At 34.7% G+C, this 17,075-nt stretch overlaps 1 protein-coding gene across 1 annotated transcript in view; it reads left to right on the plus strand.

Moving 5' to 3' along the window:
- LOC143144305 (metabotropic glutamate receptor 8) overlaps positions 1-17,075 on the plus strand; it is a 41,698-nt gene that overhangs the window by 11,036 nt on the left and 13,587 nt on the right. The window contains exons 4-13 of the mRNA XM_076306590.1: positions 962-1,093; positions 1,908-2,087; positions 2,505-2,674; positions 5,142-5,296; positions 7,975-8,223; positions 8,501-8,656; positions 9,211-9,337; positions 10,362-10,473; positions 11,953-12,176; positions 12,579-12,859. Of these exons, the coding sequence (XP_076162705.1) occupies positions 962-1,093; positions 1,908-2,087; positions 2,505-2,674; positions 5,142-5,296; positions 7,975-8,223; positions 8,501-8,656; positions 9,211-9,337; positions 10,362-10,473; positions 11,953-12,176; positions 12,579-12,859 (1,786 nt within the window). The remainder of the gene's footprint in view (positions 1-961; positions 1,094-1,907; positions 2,088-2,504; positions 2,675-5,141; positions 5,297-7,974; positions 8,224-8,500; positions 8,657-9,210; positions 9,338-10,361; positions 10,474-11,952; positions 12,177-12,578; positions 12,860-17,075) is intronic.

Below are 17,075 nucleotides of genomic sequence, written 5' to 3' on the forward strand. Positions count from 1 at the left end.
TGAGAATCATTGCTGAAAATGGTTTATCAAATATTTGGAAGAGCAATGAAGCTGGCTAGATATATTTCACATACGACTGTTGTACAAATTACAATTATAATTATAGAAGAATTAGTCGAAAAACTTGATTCATAATCATCGTCATTTGAACAAGTTTCTTCGTTACGAGATGCAGAGTTCTGTTTCATTAAACGTTGTGCATCACAAAACAAACATTGCTAAAACAGTAAGATTTTAATTAGAAAATCCCAGCTTATTCATCGTACATTTATCGGATTTTACTCTCAAAGATTTATATTTTTTCATAAGCTTAAAACATTTTTTAAATATAAATCGAATAAGAAAATGAATTTTGTCATATGGTATTGAAATTTGATGCTGTATCTTATTAATCTGATACGTCTGCTTATACATCGATTTCAATATTCATGTCTGAATCTGTTTGAATTTATGTTAACCAGCTAATAATATGTAGCAATTTTTAACTTAATATCAATTATTAACCGCCCCTCGAAACATTCTTCAAAGCAACTACCAAATAGATGGATAATATGAATACCTCTACGTAAAACCAATTGAAAAGTGCTTCGATGGACGATCCATGGATATTTACACGACAAATAATATGAATTCGTCTTTAATCTTTATGGAATCGCTACTGAAACTGATGCTGTTGATATAATTGATTGCAACTATAACTAGAATTCAACCTATAAACAACAATCGTTTCTGTCTATTACGATTATAATGTTACGTAAATTTTTCATCACTCATACATTTGTCTAATTCATGTGTTCAGTCCAGATATTTAATACACTGTAATACACTGTACCATTATATACTATCAATTAGCGGTATTTTGAGCATCTACTTTGAATAAGTAGATTACTACTTAATCGAATGTATGAAACGAGTGGAATACACAGAGTTACATACATCTAAAGATGTTATTCATTTTCAGGATATAACGGAATATAAATGTGAAAACAATAAGCCACCAATGTACATGCCTCACAAACCCGTGACTGGTGTTATAGGAGCTTCCTTCAGCGTAGTATCCATTATGGTTGCCAATATCCTGAGATTGTTCAAGGTCGGTAGTAAAGACCCATTTAATAATTTTCATTTGAATTAAACAAGACATGCTGGTACAGTTTTTAAGTAAAAAATCAAACGAGAACCTTGATATATTATTTATGATAATAACACTTTTTATCCCTTTTTAAATAATTTTGTCTTTCTTTACATCAAAAAGGGCATTTTACACTTGAAAACATAGAAACATAGGCATATTTATACAGTGTTCTACATATGACAATATCAAATATAGTAGCTCAACAACTTATGCAAATATTTGACGTAACATTGATTATGATATTAATTTCTGATATTGATAATATTAATAATGATACTTAGAAATCGGTTAAGGCCAAACTTCCGTATAATTACCAAAGTCAAATATTTATTTAAATAAATATAAATGATCACACAGCTTGTTTAATTATTAAAATAATAAAAAAATTTAGTACTCCGATAAAAAATTGGTATAGTACATCCAGTTTACATTTCTTCCGGAAGAAAAAAATGTTTTTGTACTCATTGCAGTACAAAGTTAATATAGGTTACTTAACAGAACAAAATTTTTAATTTCTCTTATACTTATTTCAAGCAATATTGTTCATTATATTATGAACTTTTATTCTTTCATAGATATCGTTACTTGTCCGAAGATGACCTGAAATTAATAGATCGAAAGCGTTAACAGTGATTTTTTTTTCAGAAATGAATAAAATTAACTACAATTGCGTTATTTAAAACTAAGATGCATTTATTTAAAATCATAGACTACTTCAAATAAGATACTTTCAAGTTATAATTACAGAAAGTGATAATTACTCTGATCGCAGATACCGCAAATAAGCTATGCATCAACGAGCACAGAACTGTCGGATAAAAGTCGCTTCGAATATTTTAGTAGAGTGGTACCGCCAGATAATTTTCAAGCCCAAGCCATGGTGGAAATTATTCATCAACTCGGCTGGAAGTACGTTTCAACGGTGGCAGTTGAAGGCGATTACGGAGAGAAGGTAAAATTATGCTTATACACTTTAGACCTAAACAAAAAATGTTATTCCTCTATTAGATTTATTTCTTTTTCCAAAGTAAACAGTTTTAATGAAAAATGAACTCAATAATACATTGAGTTCTACATACTATTTTTTAACATTTTTGAAGCATAAAGCGTAAAGTATTTTATGCAATTTTTTGCCTCTTATTTATCAGTACGTCCTGCTTCTGTATAAATGTTTCAGAGATGAATACTGTGCCGATTTTTTCATTCTTGTTAAAATCTCATTGAAATGTCTTCAATCGTTCGAAAATTATTAATTTATTTTGATTTTCACCGGACAGTAGGGAGATTTTGTTGTTTTTAAATAAGCGCTTTTTCCAATGTATATTATATAAATAAATCATTTTGTATTCACCACTTGTATACTCTTCAGGGTATTGCCAGTTTCATCTCTCTGTCGATGGAGTACAACATTTGCGTGGCAGTTAGCGAGAAAATCTTAAGGAATGCGAAAAGCGAAGACTTCGATAAAATTATTGACCGGCTCAGCTCGAAACACAATGCTAGAGGTGTCGTCTTATTCGTTGATGAGGATAACATAAGGTAAAATGCTCTGTTACGTCTTTCTCTTGCCAGTTCTGCAGAGGAATCGTATCTAGATTATCAGGGTGGCTGTTGATGTATAGCATCCCCATGTACCCGAAGCACTGGTATATTAGTATCATAGATTGCAAGATATCATGCTTGGCAGTGCCGGCTTGTGTGGCTGAACGAAAGCTTCATCATGGTTTAAATGTTTGAAATTTGAACAGTTCACCAGACAGATTTGCGGTTCTGTTGAGTAGTAATAGTGGCAGCTCATATCGCGAGTAGAGCTAAGACTGCCTGTGCGAATTGCAAAATGAATACATCAACTTACGAACTATTACAACTGAAACAAAAAAGCTTCATAAGACTTTAATACAACCTCTGTCTTGCTTACCTTTCTGAATTAACCATTAATCAAGCCGTTGAACTACATCCAATATAATCCGTACATTTGACCAAAAGTGTCAAAAAGTTGATTCAACATTACCGAAAGTATAAGGAATACAATAGCTATATATTGTGCAAAAATAAATTTTCTTTTCATGAAAGAAGTCTGCCTGAGTCTTTCCCAATCTCTTGGAAAGAGATTGGAGGAGAGGTATAGGATTTTCCACCCCGGAATTTCGGATGCGGAATCTACCCATTAAAACCTTCACGGTGACTATTCTTGTACGACCACAGAGTTACGTCAAGAACTGCCAGTGACATAACGTTCATAATGTTGTGACGTGACATAATGTTGAGAAGGAAGTTACATTCAATTCCTCTGCCTCCCCTTGTTACAGTGTTGAAACGCCTGACAACAGGGTAGAATCACATGGTGGGCGATCATGAGTTTGGTGCTCACTTTTGGGGATCGCGTCTCACGGTCTTACTATGCCCTGGTGAGGGAGGAACAGAAGAGTAAGCGTCTTTCTCCTTCTCCTCTGGAGGTACACACATATATTATACCTCAAAGTGGGACCAGACTTTGTTCCTCCCTGAATTTCAGAACCTATGTGGGAAGGGGGAGGAGTCACCTCTTCCTGTTGACCAGGGAAGGGGGAGGAGTTACCTCTTCCCATCGACCAGAGAAGGGGGTGGAGCGTGAGGTGGGTGACTAGAAGAGCGACTCCTGCCTACACGTTCATGCTCCCTTCACTCGACCCCCTTTGGCAACATAACTTGTTTACAGGAGGTTCCTCTCCCTAATTTTCCCTACCAAAACACGACGAATCACCGCCCAAGCGAAACACACCTTTAAGATGTCTTGCACCTTAATTGCTCGACACGTATCGGTGACATCTCTACTCGTGCACATTATCTTTATTATCATTACCTTATCTTATCTGAATCGCACTTATCTATACATTTATAATGTTAACTTGTTTTATCCTACACATCTTTTAACGAGCCTCTATTATTCTGGCTGTCTTCAGAATTTGAATCTTCTACGTTGAAATTCAAACTACCCATTGCAGTTTCTAATAAATTATCTTTCTTACAATATTTTTTTATTAAACTACACTTGGTTGTAACGGTACAATGAAAACTAGTAAGTGTAATACTATTTAAATACATGAAAACAAAAATTAAATATTCAATTGTAATTAAAAAATTTGTTGTCTTGTGTATTTGTTGGGAAGAGACAATTCGTTCGACCCTCTTCCCCCCATCCCATCATCTCCGGTGTCGCGAGAGGTCCCTCCCCTCCCATAATCACCCCGCCCAGGACCCACCCACCCAGGCGGGGCATTCCCAGGCGTAGGTATCGCCCGAAGCAACTGTGCCCAGACACATGGACACCTGATTAATCAACCGGGGTTCAAAGTACGCCGCCCAATTACCCAGGGCCTCGCCCCTTTGATTCGTCCTGGGGGACTCCGAAGCCACCAACTTGGAGTTAAAGTCCCTCAGAACTAGCACCGACTGTGGCGTTCACCGCCTGCTCTGGCTAGCACTATACCGTCAATCAACAAGCTAGTACAACATACCACAAAAAATTCACTTTCGTTATTCTTTATGGAATCAGAACTTAGCTATACAATACAGATAACTTTCAAATTAGCAAACTACTACAGTCATCTCCTTCAAACAATTGAAAGCTAAATGCAAAATTCCACAATGTATCAGATGCCAAGAATACAGACATACAAAACATCACTGTTTTAAAATACCGATGTGCGTTAAATTTACGAAACATCACTTTACGACCGACTGCCCGGATAAAGGCAACATAGAAAATATTATATATTTTAATTGTCAGGGTAACCATTCAGCAAATTATACCAATACGTAACACTAAACACCCATCAGATCAAGCTCATAGAGACACAGCAATAATAATAAAAACTAACATCAAACATTATCTCCATACATAGCACAACCATACTTAGAAGCAAGATGCATATCTGCCAAAATAGATAGTTGAACAATAAACTTTGCTGCAGTCTACAATTCACCTAAATTTAAGATCACTAAAGATCGAATTTTTTGTTCTCAGAAAACTCCTTCAAGCAGCTGTCAGAACCAATCGTACAGGTCATTTTATGTGGGTAGGTAGTGACTCATGGGGCGCCAAAGTATATCCAGTGAGAGACCAGGAATTCGCTGCAGAAGGCGCGATCACAATTTTACCATATAGAACTTCTCTTCAAGGTATGTAGAAATATTTTATAAATGTTACTTCATTGGATATGTATTTTACTCACGAATGAATTTAATATCAATAAGATTCTCGATTAGATTGTACTTAAATAGTAAGTCAGATATTTAAAAAATCTATGTGATTCCTCCATTATATAATCTGTAAGCAGAAAACATTCAACATTATTTATAATTAAACAATCAGTTATTTCTATCATATAAAACGTTGTTACGCTTTAGTCAAATTCTTTTATTTTGCCTGTACTTTTACTTTTAGTCTTAGTAGCAGCTAGACTATCTTCCAGATATCTACAATTTAACCATAAACATAGTCGTAAGATTATGAAGAACTTTCTTTCATATCCTTTACAAATTGACATCGTGTAAAGAGTCCATAGAAACTAGGTGTACCTCAAAAAATAAGTATAATTATTTAAAAATTTCTTCGATCCCTTCCAGTGGGGTTAAAAGTGATGTAGTATGCGTACCTTACACATTAAAATCTCCACGGTGATTATGGTGAACTGCAAGCAACATAATATTCAGTGACTCCGCCCCCTTCTCCCACCGCGCGGCGCGGTGTCCGCCCACGCCCCGTTTCTTTGTGGGGAGGGGCGTGTTTAGTACCTCCCTTCCCATATTACGGCCGCAGGACAGAGCCACGCTGCCACACTGCCACACTATCATGCTACCCCGCCACTCTTCTTGGAACCGCATGAAAGGGTGGCTTGGGGATGATAGGGTGATTTCTTCGCCGTTTGCTATTAGCACGGCCCTTATCTTGCACTCTTAAGGAGCAGCTCCATTTACATCTATCAAGATTTCACTGACCCAACTCCATGGTGGCTTTCACCGTGTCTCGATCGTCAAAACCCTGCTAGCAGCGCTTCGTCACTTCGTTGCCTATACAGTGCACATACTACCCGAAGTTACCGTGCTTGGACAACACCTACATTGTCCGGTAGATGAGGTCACCCAACCTCTATTCAGTCACTTTGACAGGAGTGGTAGAACAACTCCAACAGTCTGCTGGCTAGTGGTTGGCTGTGTCAGCTACCACTACCACTGCAGCAGCATGGACTGCTGAGCTTAGCACTTGAGGACTTCAACGTTCCATCGCTCGTGGCACTCATGGCACTCGTAGCGGTTATTGCAGTGAGCCCGAGAACAAATCCAGCAGAGAAAGCCTAGAGAGGATGATCCTATTAGGTGGACCGGAATGTAATGTCGTTTCCCGACATTACTTTCCGGTCCCCCTAATAAATATAATATTAGGTGGACCGGAATGTAATGTCGGGAAACGACATCACTTTCCGGTCCCCCTAATTTCGGGAAACGACATCACTTTCCGGTCCCCCTAATAAATATAATATTAGGTGGACCGGAATGTAATGTCGTTTTCCGACATTCCGTATTCCGCGAACGATCCTTAAAGCCAGTCACTCGTGTCATATTGAGCCTGGAGGCCATAAATGTGACATACCAATTTAACCATTCAAAGATCATTGAGAGCATACCTCATATCTGTACAGTTAATCATGTCTGGGTTTGAACTGTCTGAAATACATAACGAGACACGAGAATGTGTATAAAATAAAGAATGGTCTGTGCGATGTTCATTTGAACGAAGAGTTTCTGGATAAATTGAATTATAAAATTATTGAATACAGATCATTCGAAAACAGTTTGTTAAGAGGGAAAACATTTTAAACAAAAGTTGTATGGTATGAAGTGTATAAAGTTGTAACTACGATTAGATTTTTCTATTTTATTTTTTTATCGAGATATGAAGGTCGCGTTTAATTTTTTAATTCTAATGTATATAAAATTTGACTACGCTATTGAAAAGCGATGAATATTGAGATATTCATTAAATGTGAGAAATATAAATTTTACATTCACGAGTTCATCATCATTTAGTGAAGCATAATATTTCGTTAAGTATTAATTTTCGAATTCACATTTTTATAGTTTTTTTATTCAGTTTTTCATACTTTTTTTTTTAATAGTAGAGTTAATTGTATACATTGCGATTGAGAAATTTAAGGGGACCTTCATATTTCAATAAAAAAGCAAAATGAACAGAAACTAATGTAGCAGTTTCCATTTTATAATCTACAACTTTTGTTTAAAATATTTTTCCACGCAACAAATCGTTTTCAAGTAATTCAGTTAATAGGTCTTTCTGATTTTCTCTAGATATTAAAGTTCTTTATAGAGGTGTACAAGTGAGAAATATAGGATTACCTTCTACCTAAAATCATCCTACACGATGGCCAAGTAGTGCGTGTAACGAAGTTCTGATTAGACAACAAAACATGTCTTACCGAATAGTATCCATATTATTTTATGAATCATGATAAAATGCTTGAATAATTGAAGGAATATCTTCTAAATTAGTCTCTAATGTTGGCTAATAATGTTGTATTTTAAAAATATGTAGAACTACTTTTTAAATAAACGGATTTTAGATTGGATTTTTTTAAACCCAACGTATGTTTATTTCCTTTTACTTCTCTACTTCTTTGTCCTAAATTCGTACAGGCTAGTTTCCCATTATAATAGATAGTTTTACTCCTTTAATCTTTTGCTCCCTTAGCTACTGATTTAAAGTTACATTTCATCCTAAAGACTCGAAATTATAAGTACGTCACTGCATTTAATAGTTTAATGTAAATTCACATTTGTAGATTTCGACAACTATTATTTAAATCTTCGTCCAAGAGTGGGCAACGAATGCGATGATCAAACTGAAAATAACGTTCTACATAAAGAACTACCTAGGAAAATCGTGAATTGTCGAAACGTTTGGTTCCGTGAATTTTGGTCTCAACACCATAAATGCAGTTTCAGTGCAAATTTGTCAACAGGAGCAACACGTTGTACCGGTACCGAGGAATTAATTGATTACGAACAAGAAGGCTTGGTACCATTTGTCGGTAAGTTGTGTTTCTCTTCCAGAGTTTTAATGAATTATTCCTCGATTAACTAACTTAAAATTTAAATAAAGTTTATAATGTATATTTCATTTTTGCAATTGAAAAATTTTCGTTACATAGATCACAATCTCCAACAAACTCCATCAAACAATTTTCTCGTCGATTCGTTATGTATTCGTTGCTACCTACTTTCTAAAATGTAACGCGAATTAAAAAAGATTGCATAGTTCATCTAATATACGTTTCATTATTAATAATCATGTTCAATTATTTTTAGTTGATGCGGTTTATGCGATAGCACACGGTATTCACAATTTAATTGAAGAAGAATGCGTAAATAATCTTGGAACGACTCACTATTTGTGTGAGAAACTTCGTCCAGCACCAGACGGTCAGCAACTACTTCAACATATTCGAAATGTCACCTTCATCGGTGAGTGCGTACCATATTACTAATCCAATTGTTATTTCTGTTGTTAAGTGCAGTATTTACATAAAAGAAAATCGAAAGGTATGTTCCACCTTTCATTTTTTTAAATTTGTTGTTTATATAATATTTCGTTGTGTTAAATGGGACTCTCGATGTAGTGTATCGAGATATAGTGTACTACAATAGTTTAACATATAAACACATTAAATTGTACCATATCTTTAACTTTTTTATTGTATTAATGAATTCTTTGTATCTTGTTTTATTCTAAAATTATAATGCATCAACATCATAATTGGTATAATTAGAAGACTGACACACGCTATCTTCAAATGTTCATGCTTTATGTTAATGTTTATCTGTTCACAAAAAAATAGAAATTAATTGTGTTTTGCGTGTCTATAAGTCACAATATTAAAACTTCAAAGACATATTAGTTTCATTTGTAATAACTCTATCTTTACATGTATAAAATATATAAATGAATTGGAGTGGGTCAGGACATTTTTAGAATAGAATATTAAGTAATCAATAAATTTTATACATTTGTGACACAGGTCGTCAGGGTACCGAAATTAAATTTAAAGCAGACGGTGATGCTTATGGATTTTATAATGTATATCAATACCAACGAAATGAAGAGGGTCGTTTCGATTATATTCTTATCGGCACATGGAAAGAAGAGTAAGTCAAATTTCATATATCATGATTATGTAAGTTGTGTATGCTAGATTGAACCATGTCTTGTATTTAAAATAGTAAGTAATTTACACGTTGATTTTCGCCTATGTAAGTTAGAGTGGACCTTAGTTATACATGATGACAATTTTTTGGTTAAAGTTTTTCTCGAAATACTTACTATAATTATGCCACTAGATGAAAAAATAACCTGTGCAAAATCTGAAATTGATTGGAACAGGAAGATGTGCCATACTGAATTTAAAAATGTTATTCTTACAACTCATTTTTCTCTACTATAACATATCGTTTTTATACACTTTTGTACCTTATTGAATTCGTTCTTTTATACTTTTTAAAAATATGGAAACAAAGTTTATGATTTTTTCTTTTTTATAAATGGTAATTTTAAAATTTCGAAAAATTTACTTGGAGAAAAAATATACTTTTTCGAAATATGTTTACTTCGTAAAACAGTATAACTATTACCTGAATTATTTCTATATATTCGCAAATAATGCAGATATTTTTATATTTTGATTTCAATAATTTATTATAAAATATAAAAACAATGGAAGAAAATTTATCGTATAAAATCGGAAGCCTTAAAATTGGAAAGAAATTGTAAAATAAAAAATGAAAATATTCTTATTATTTGAAAACATTATTTTAATAAATGATTTCCTGTATAATTTACACTTACATATCCGTTGTTAAAAAGTATTTTTTTTTAAATGCCGGAAACGTTTTCTATTTTCGAAAACAATTTGTAGGATGTTGGAGTTGTGAACAATTAGTCTGAAGATGAATCTGGTAATACATTTAATCATAGTGTCTTATAACAATATTCAATGCATGTTATTGATGAAGTGGGAACGAACTATGCATTAGTACGTTTGTGATATTAAATTAGAAATATAATTCAGGGTGCTTCTTAAGCTAATAATTTTGACAAAATCGGAAATGAGTGACGAAAAAATTCCTGGCAATTGCCATCGTATTTCCTACAGTTTAGCAATTTTTTGTCTAGATTGACACTTGATATTAATATAACAAGATGGGCAGCCGGAGCTGGTGAAATGCATATCCCTCGAAGTTTATGCAGTGATAATTGCCCATTAGGTCATGTTCGCAATTTTCAGGCAAGTAATAAAAGAAAGTACATATAATCACACTCTCTTGTCATCCAAAAAATTCATATAAACTTTCGAGCATTCATACTAGAGGACTTTCTTTCATTATGTTCATAAATATTTATTCGATACTCCTTACACTCCCTTACAAACGCTAGTTACTCGTGCAGACACACAATCGACAAAGTATAATACTAAAAACTTTTCACCAACATTTACAATCTTATTTTATAAAAACTTTTCACTAGCATTTATACTTTTATTTTATAAATACTGTCATTACAAACAATGTAAAAAGTAATGTAAAAACCGGGTGGGGAGCCTGCCCGTTAAAATCTCCATGGTGACCATCTTTGCACGATTTTGGGAGAGACATCGGGAACTGCCAACAACATGACATACGGTGCTCCTCCCCTGTTTGTGCGGTAGGTATGGGCATGTCCTTTTTTTCAACGTTGGAACGCCCAACAACACAAAAACAAAAGGGTTTTTGTCTATTACATATTTGAAGGGAGAAACCATCCCCTTTCTCCTCCACGCTAAATTTTGGGACTGTAAAAGGGCGAGATCGACAACACCGAAGCCTCTCATGGGGTGGGAGCATGAGACGAGGAACTTAGATCAGTTATAGAGACGCCTGGATGCAATGCACTGTTACTATTCGTTAAATCGGGCAAATGTAGAAGTCTATCGCTCGACGAGCAACGCAAACGAAATAAAACGCGACAAAGTGAGATGCAAAATATATCTGAGATGACTCGTCGTGCGGTGGACTGCTCCACACTCCTAACTTAACCAGTAGTGACAACTCGTTAGCATACGAGCGTCTCAGTTACGTCACGAGTGATGCAAGTGAAAGATACCCCTGTAATATTTTAGCTTGTAGGACAGCAGCTAACTCCTGGCACGTTAATAATACCAGTATTGTCGTATATATAGATTTTTCCGTCGATTTACGAATTTCTTACTTTGTTTACGAGTCTATAAATTATAAATTAAAGTTTACGAATTTCTGGTATCTTTTATTAAATAAATATTCAAGCCAGATAAACGAGCAATGTCTGATCGGCAACAAAATGTCGCTAGATCGTTACACACGTTATTGATAGATATTTTTTTGAAATTGGTATTGAAAACCATGTCGACACTTTTGCTGCATGGTCTTTTCTTTAGAAATATCCACAGAGTTCATTACATCATGTACTGTAGAGTATCATTACATAATGTAATACTTACACGTACCAGCATCACACAATATTGTAACTATTGATATCGTCAGATGGAAGAAGCTTTGCTTCATCTTTTGAGACTAATGGGAACTTAGCGTTTAGTTTTCTATACGATAGCAATCGTTTGCAATACGAGGAACTGTTTTAAAAGAAACATTAATTTATGAGGCAGTTTAATCCAAATGAAACGGTGCAAGAAAATTTCTACCATTACGTAAATAAATAATGCTTCGTAACTATGGTGCGATAAAATTTTCAGGAAGCTTGTTGTTGGAGTTGCGTGGCATGTCGAGAAGATGCTTACGTTTTTAACGACACTTGTCGCAGTTGCGGTCCAGGATACGCACCGGATGAAACAATGACAAATTGCGTCAAACTTACGGCTGAAGTAATTCCTTGGACCAGTCCATGGGCACTAGTGCCATTAATATTCGCATCTATCGGCATACTCAGTACTTTGTTCACTACTGTGGTTTTTATTCGGTAAGTTTAATAATGATCCACAATACAGATCGTTTCAGTATTTTTTCGACAAAAATTGTAACTGATAATCAGAGATATTTCATGTTCTCGTTTTAAAATATTTTACTAATAACTGTATATGTTATTAGTAATGTACTGTATGACGTTTTTCGACACGTTTTATCGAAGGAAAATCAGACTATTTATCGAAGGTTTACCGTAGTGCAGTATTTCGTTTTATTATTCAGTTGTTCGGAAAGTCATTTCGTTCTTTTTGGTGAATATGAAACACGATTCCTTTAGAGTGTACAAACATTTGATTAAATTATACATTCTCCATTTTGAAAAATGAAATTAGTTTCCGAACAATCCAATAGTTTAACAACAATTATTACTATACGTTAATTCGTAATTATATTTCAGTTTTAATCGTACCCCAGTGATTATGGCGTCAGGACGTGAATTATGTTACGTGTTGTTGGTAGGGATTCTATCGTGCTACGGTATGAGTTTCGTGATATTAAGCAAGCCAACCACATGGAACTGTACATATTTGAGAATCGGTTTGGGCCTGTGTTTGAGCATTTGTTATAGCGCGATACTAACTAAAACAAACCGAATATCGCGAATTTTTAATCAAGGAACAAAGACTATAAAAAGACCTTCCTATACATCACCGAAGAGTCAAGTTGTGATCGCAATCGGTGAGTTTACAAATTTTCAAAGGCATGCGTAGATACCTAGGCGTAGATAACAATGTTTATATCATTCTGTTCAATTACTTCCAAAACTATTTGACATTCAAACAAATGTTTCATATAAAACTTATTCTTGTTTGAGTACGATTAATAGGGGAATCGTTTCAATATTCGCTCACCGAAATCAATTAATTTAACGACTAAATAGCATTTTATTAGAATTGAGCAGTATTCTGAAAAGATAATTACACATTGGTTAAGACATCAATTTAAGTATTATTAAGTGGATATCCAAACCGATAATGAATGGAGGCATAGTTAGAAAATATTATATAAAAACTTTGAAATTAGCAAGCACTGACACTTTTGAAAGTAAATTTATCGCGTACAATGTGTTTTGAATAATTTGCAATACTAAAATTGAAATTCACTGTTCACTCTGAAAGAATAAATCTATCATCTTTTGCCCCTGAAATACGATGTTTAGTCCAAAATTTTAGGGTACACTCAGGTGTGTATGAGACGATGTGCCAAGCGTGCGTGGGTCGAAGCGGTTAAAAATGATAATGGTTTTTTTATTAGTTTTACAATAGCATAATATACTTGTAAGAAAAATTACGACGGAACTAAATAAGCGGAGGGGGGGAGGGGGAAGATTCCATTATTTAAATTCAGTGTGTAAAGTGTCACTTGAAAGCGAGAATTACTATGTATAAATTCATCATACTTTCTCATACGATCGTATGATTTTTTCACGTAACGACTTCTTCGCATCTCCTCCTTCACTCCCATCCGTATATCTCCCTAACATGTGTTCCCATACGTATGTTCCCATACGTACAATTAGTGAAATAAGCATAACAATCTACTAAAATTAGTCACGAGTGATTTCTTAAGCTCTACCTTTGTTCGATACGAACTATTAAATCTGAAGCTCTCTGTTGGCCACGTGGTCGTACTCACTGGATCTAAATTAGAGTTACATTTATCTTTTGTAATGGTACCTCGATTTTTCATATTTCGAATCGTTTGAAAGTTAAGGAACACAATGACGCATCTCTGTTTGCGTCTTAAGATCACTGTACAGACAGCACAGAAAGATGAAAGGGATGCAAGTACATTTTTATTAATAAGTACAATTTTGGATTTAAAATCGTAGTACCTATTTTGCATAATATTTCTAATCAGAAGTTAATTTCGTTCATTTTAGGGGAATCAAATGTACTTGAAACAGTAAAGATTATATAGTCTGCGCAAAGTTTTTTGCTTCTTTCTCTCGGATGCAAACTTAATATTGTGTGACTGTTTCGTCGTGAATATCAAAGAGGTCATTTTATAATAGAATATGCGTAAGAACAATAGATACGTAATTTAAATATGTACATATGTGCATTGAACGTAAGGATAATTGGTCTCAGTTTACAGAAGAATAAGATCGTCGATTAAAAATCAAATACTTCGATTAAAATGAAATTTGACTAGTCAAACTTTAAAGTATAACCTTCGCCGATTAAACAATAAAATGAAACTAAATTGCTTAATGTTTCAATTTACCTAGTCATGAGTTCGACGATACAAGTACTTTAGCAACGAGGAACTATGCTCAGTAACTAGGCTAACTAGCACTTTGTTAGAAGATGTTCAACTTTATTTTATTTTAAATGGATTCGTATTACAAATGGTACCTGAGGTACTTTTCCACACAAAGCCTAATCAATTATTATTTGAAACAATTGTTTAAATAGCAAATAATTTTGAAGATATTTACGTTTTAGATTAAAATGAACATTCTGCGTAAGTAACTGATACAGTTATTTCGTGCAGTAAAGTAAACCTAATGTAAGTAATTTATACAGTAATTCATATAACAAAATTAATCGCAACAAATTTACGAACTATTTCGTATAATAAAACAATAGAAATTATATTTAAAACTTACAACTACATACTGTGTACAGATCATTTTTTGGTTAAGCAGTTGGATTCACCAAATTTTGTGTATTCGAGCTTGTTTGGGATACTTTCGACGAAAGTTGTTTTGAAAGAGTTGGGTAAACGAATAACAATTTTCGGGGTACAGTCCCATATTGTAAACGATCGAGGAACAATATTTACTTCGCACATGTTCAAGACCTTCTATGAAGAGCATGGTACAAAACATATCCTCGATACTGTGTGGGATCCTTGTGAGACAAGAGAATGAAACAAGTACAAAGTGCAATAAATTGCATTATCCGCTCGTAAAACACCGATACAGATTCTGTTTGGTTATAAACTACATAGCCTGGCAGGTACGAGGTAACTAATTCAAATTAAAAAATCACTTTGAATTAGGTAGATTTGCAACAGTTTGACCCACAAAGATGTGAACCTCCTAAACAGTCGATAAGAGGTGTTGTTGTGTTGGCAGCTAGTTCAAAGATGATGAGGGGGAGCAGGAAACTGTTGCCAAAGGCAAAGTGTTATTGCACTCATGAAGGTTCTTACTATGTAATGACGATACTACCCAATGATCGGTACAAAGTGCAAAATTTGCGGCACTTCAAAGAGTCCTCGAATAGTCGCAACGTAGTAGCCTTTGATAGTTTGCGGAGATGTGTTATCTTCGATGATACATAGCGAGTAGGGTGAGTCGATGTGAAATCTCAGTAGATGAGTGCACCTGAAAACGAAATTTTAGTATTTGATTAGGGTCCATGGTTCTGAGAAGCAATAGTGGGTGAAAGTTGTGTTCAGTGCAAGTACGAGCAAAACTGGAACCTAGACTTCTGTATCAGGGGAGAACCAAAGACATATGGTCACCAAGATCATGAGTAGTCGGAGTTAGGCTGGTACTAAGCTGAAATAGCTGGTCACTTATTCGTTGTCAGTTGGTAAATGTTCCTGGCAAGGCTAGCAACCGAAATAGTGGTTGTGGAAAAGGTGACTATTCGGATTGATTTGGAATTAGTCAATCTTTGAGATTGAGATTGTTCATTTGGTCTTCGTTTCGATAGCGTCGGATAGTATTTGTCTGAAAGTTGGGTTATGATAATGTCTAAGAACTTATCATTCTGGGATGGTCGTAGTTCAGGTTGGACAAATATCCCTTGTGTAACAAACGGATGTTGAAGCTAAGCAAAGCTGCTTATTAACCATGTTTCAGATCGATTTTAACATTACCATTTCTTTCTCGTCATGAGACAACTTATCCATTGATTTTGGCGAACGGAGCATTTGTTTCTTAAGGATCGTACAGTTGCTGGGACTGTTTACAGAGGTGAAAATTGGAGACGAAACAACAGACACGGTCAAGGATGTTCAGTGTGCCCGAATTTTGAGCAGGGGCATCGAGCATTCTTTCGAGAACTATCAAACATCGCAATTATTACTGAACGGAGACCTAGTCTTTGTAAAATCTTCAAAACCGTCGTTGTGAATGAACTTATCAATTTATTTAACTTTAAAGAAATTGTAACAAGCATTAGCAACGACAAAAATAACAGACGAAGACATTGCCGGTGTTTTAAACGAACGCGAAGAAATGGAGAAGAGAAGTTTAATTGAAGAACGTGGCGAACACAAGGAATGTTACGAAAAAGAAGAAGTAGTAAACGAAAAGAAAAAAAGAAAAAATGATACAAATAAAGGAGTAGAGCGAGGAAGAAGAATATGTGGAAGAGGTCTAGGAGAAAAGTGTTTCGAGAGACTAGAGAACATTCAAAAATAGAATTAAAGTATTTATTTAAGCGGTTAACATATAACTGCGGGTATGAGGCAATAACATATATCGTGTATCATTTTTTAATACATATTGTGTTCACACTGTAATGCAAAGCAACTCTACGTGGAGAGAATAGTAGGATGCGGCCGTCATCGTTGAGGGATTAAATGCTTATCGGTGGCTTCTTACAAAATGGTGGCTGGGTCATTTTCACGCTTCATTGGTCTGGAGATGCTTCTTTCAATTGGTGGGTACAGCGACGATTGTACAACGAGATATTACCGATTACGCGAGACGCACACAAAACCGTGTGCTTAATATTATTTTATTTGCATATCAAAATCCCATAAAATAGGAGAACCAACATCTTTTTATCAAAAAATAATCTCACGATCAATGATCGATACAATTACGACTACTCGTTAGATTTCTTTTTATCTAATTGGATTTCTTCTTTTATACATTGTTATTTGAAATGATATCCCTTCGAAAGTGTGGCTACACGTACCGTGAAAGTTG

The sequence above is a fragment of the Ptiloglossa arizonensis genome, chromosome 3, assembly GCF_051014685.1.
Source record: "Ptiloglossa arizonensis isolate GNS036 chromosome 3, iyPtiAriz1_principal, whole genome shotgun sequence".
Classification (NCBI taxonomy): Eukaryota; Metazoa; Arthropoda; class Insecta; order Hymenoptera; family Colletidae; genus Ptiloglossa; species Ptiloglossa arizonensis.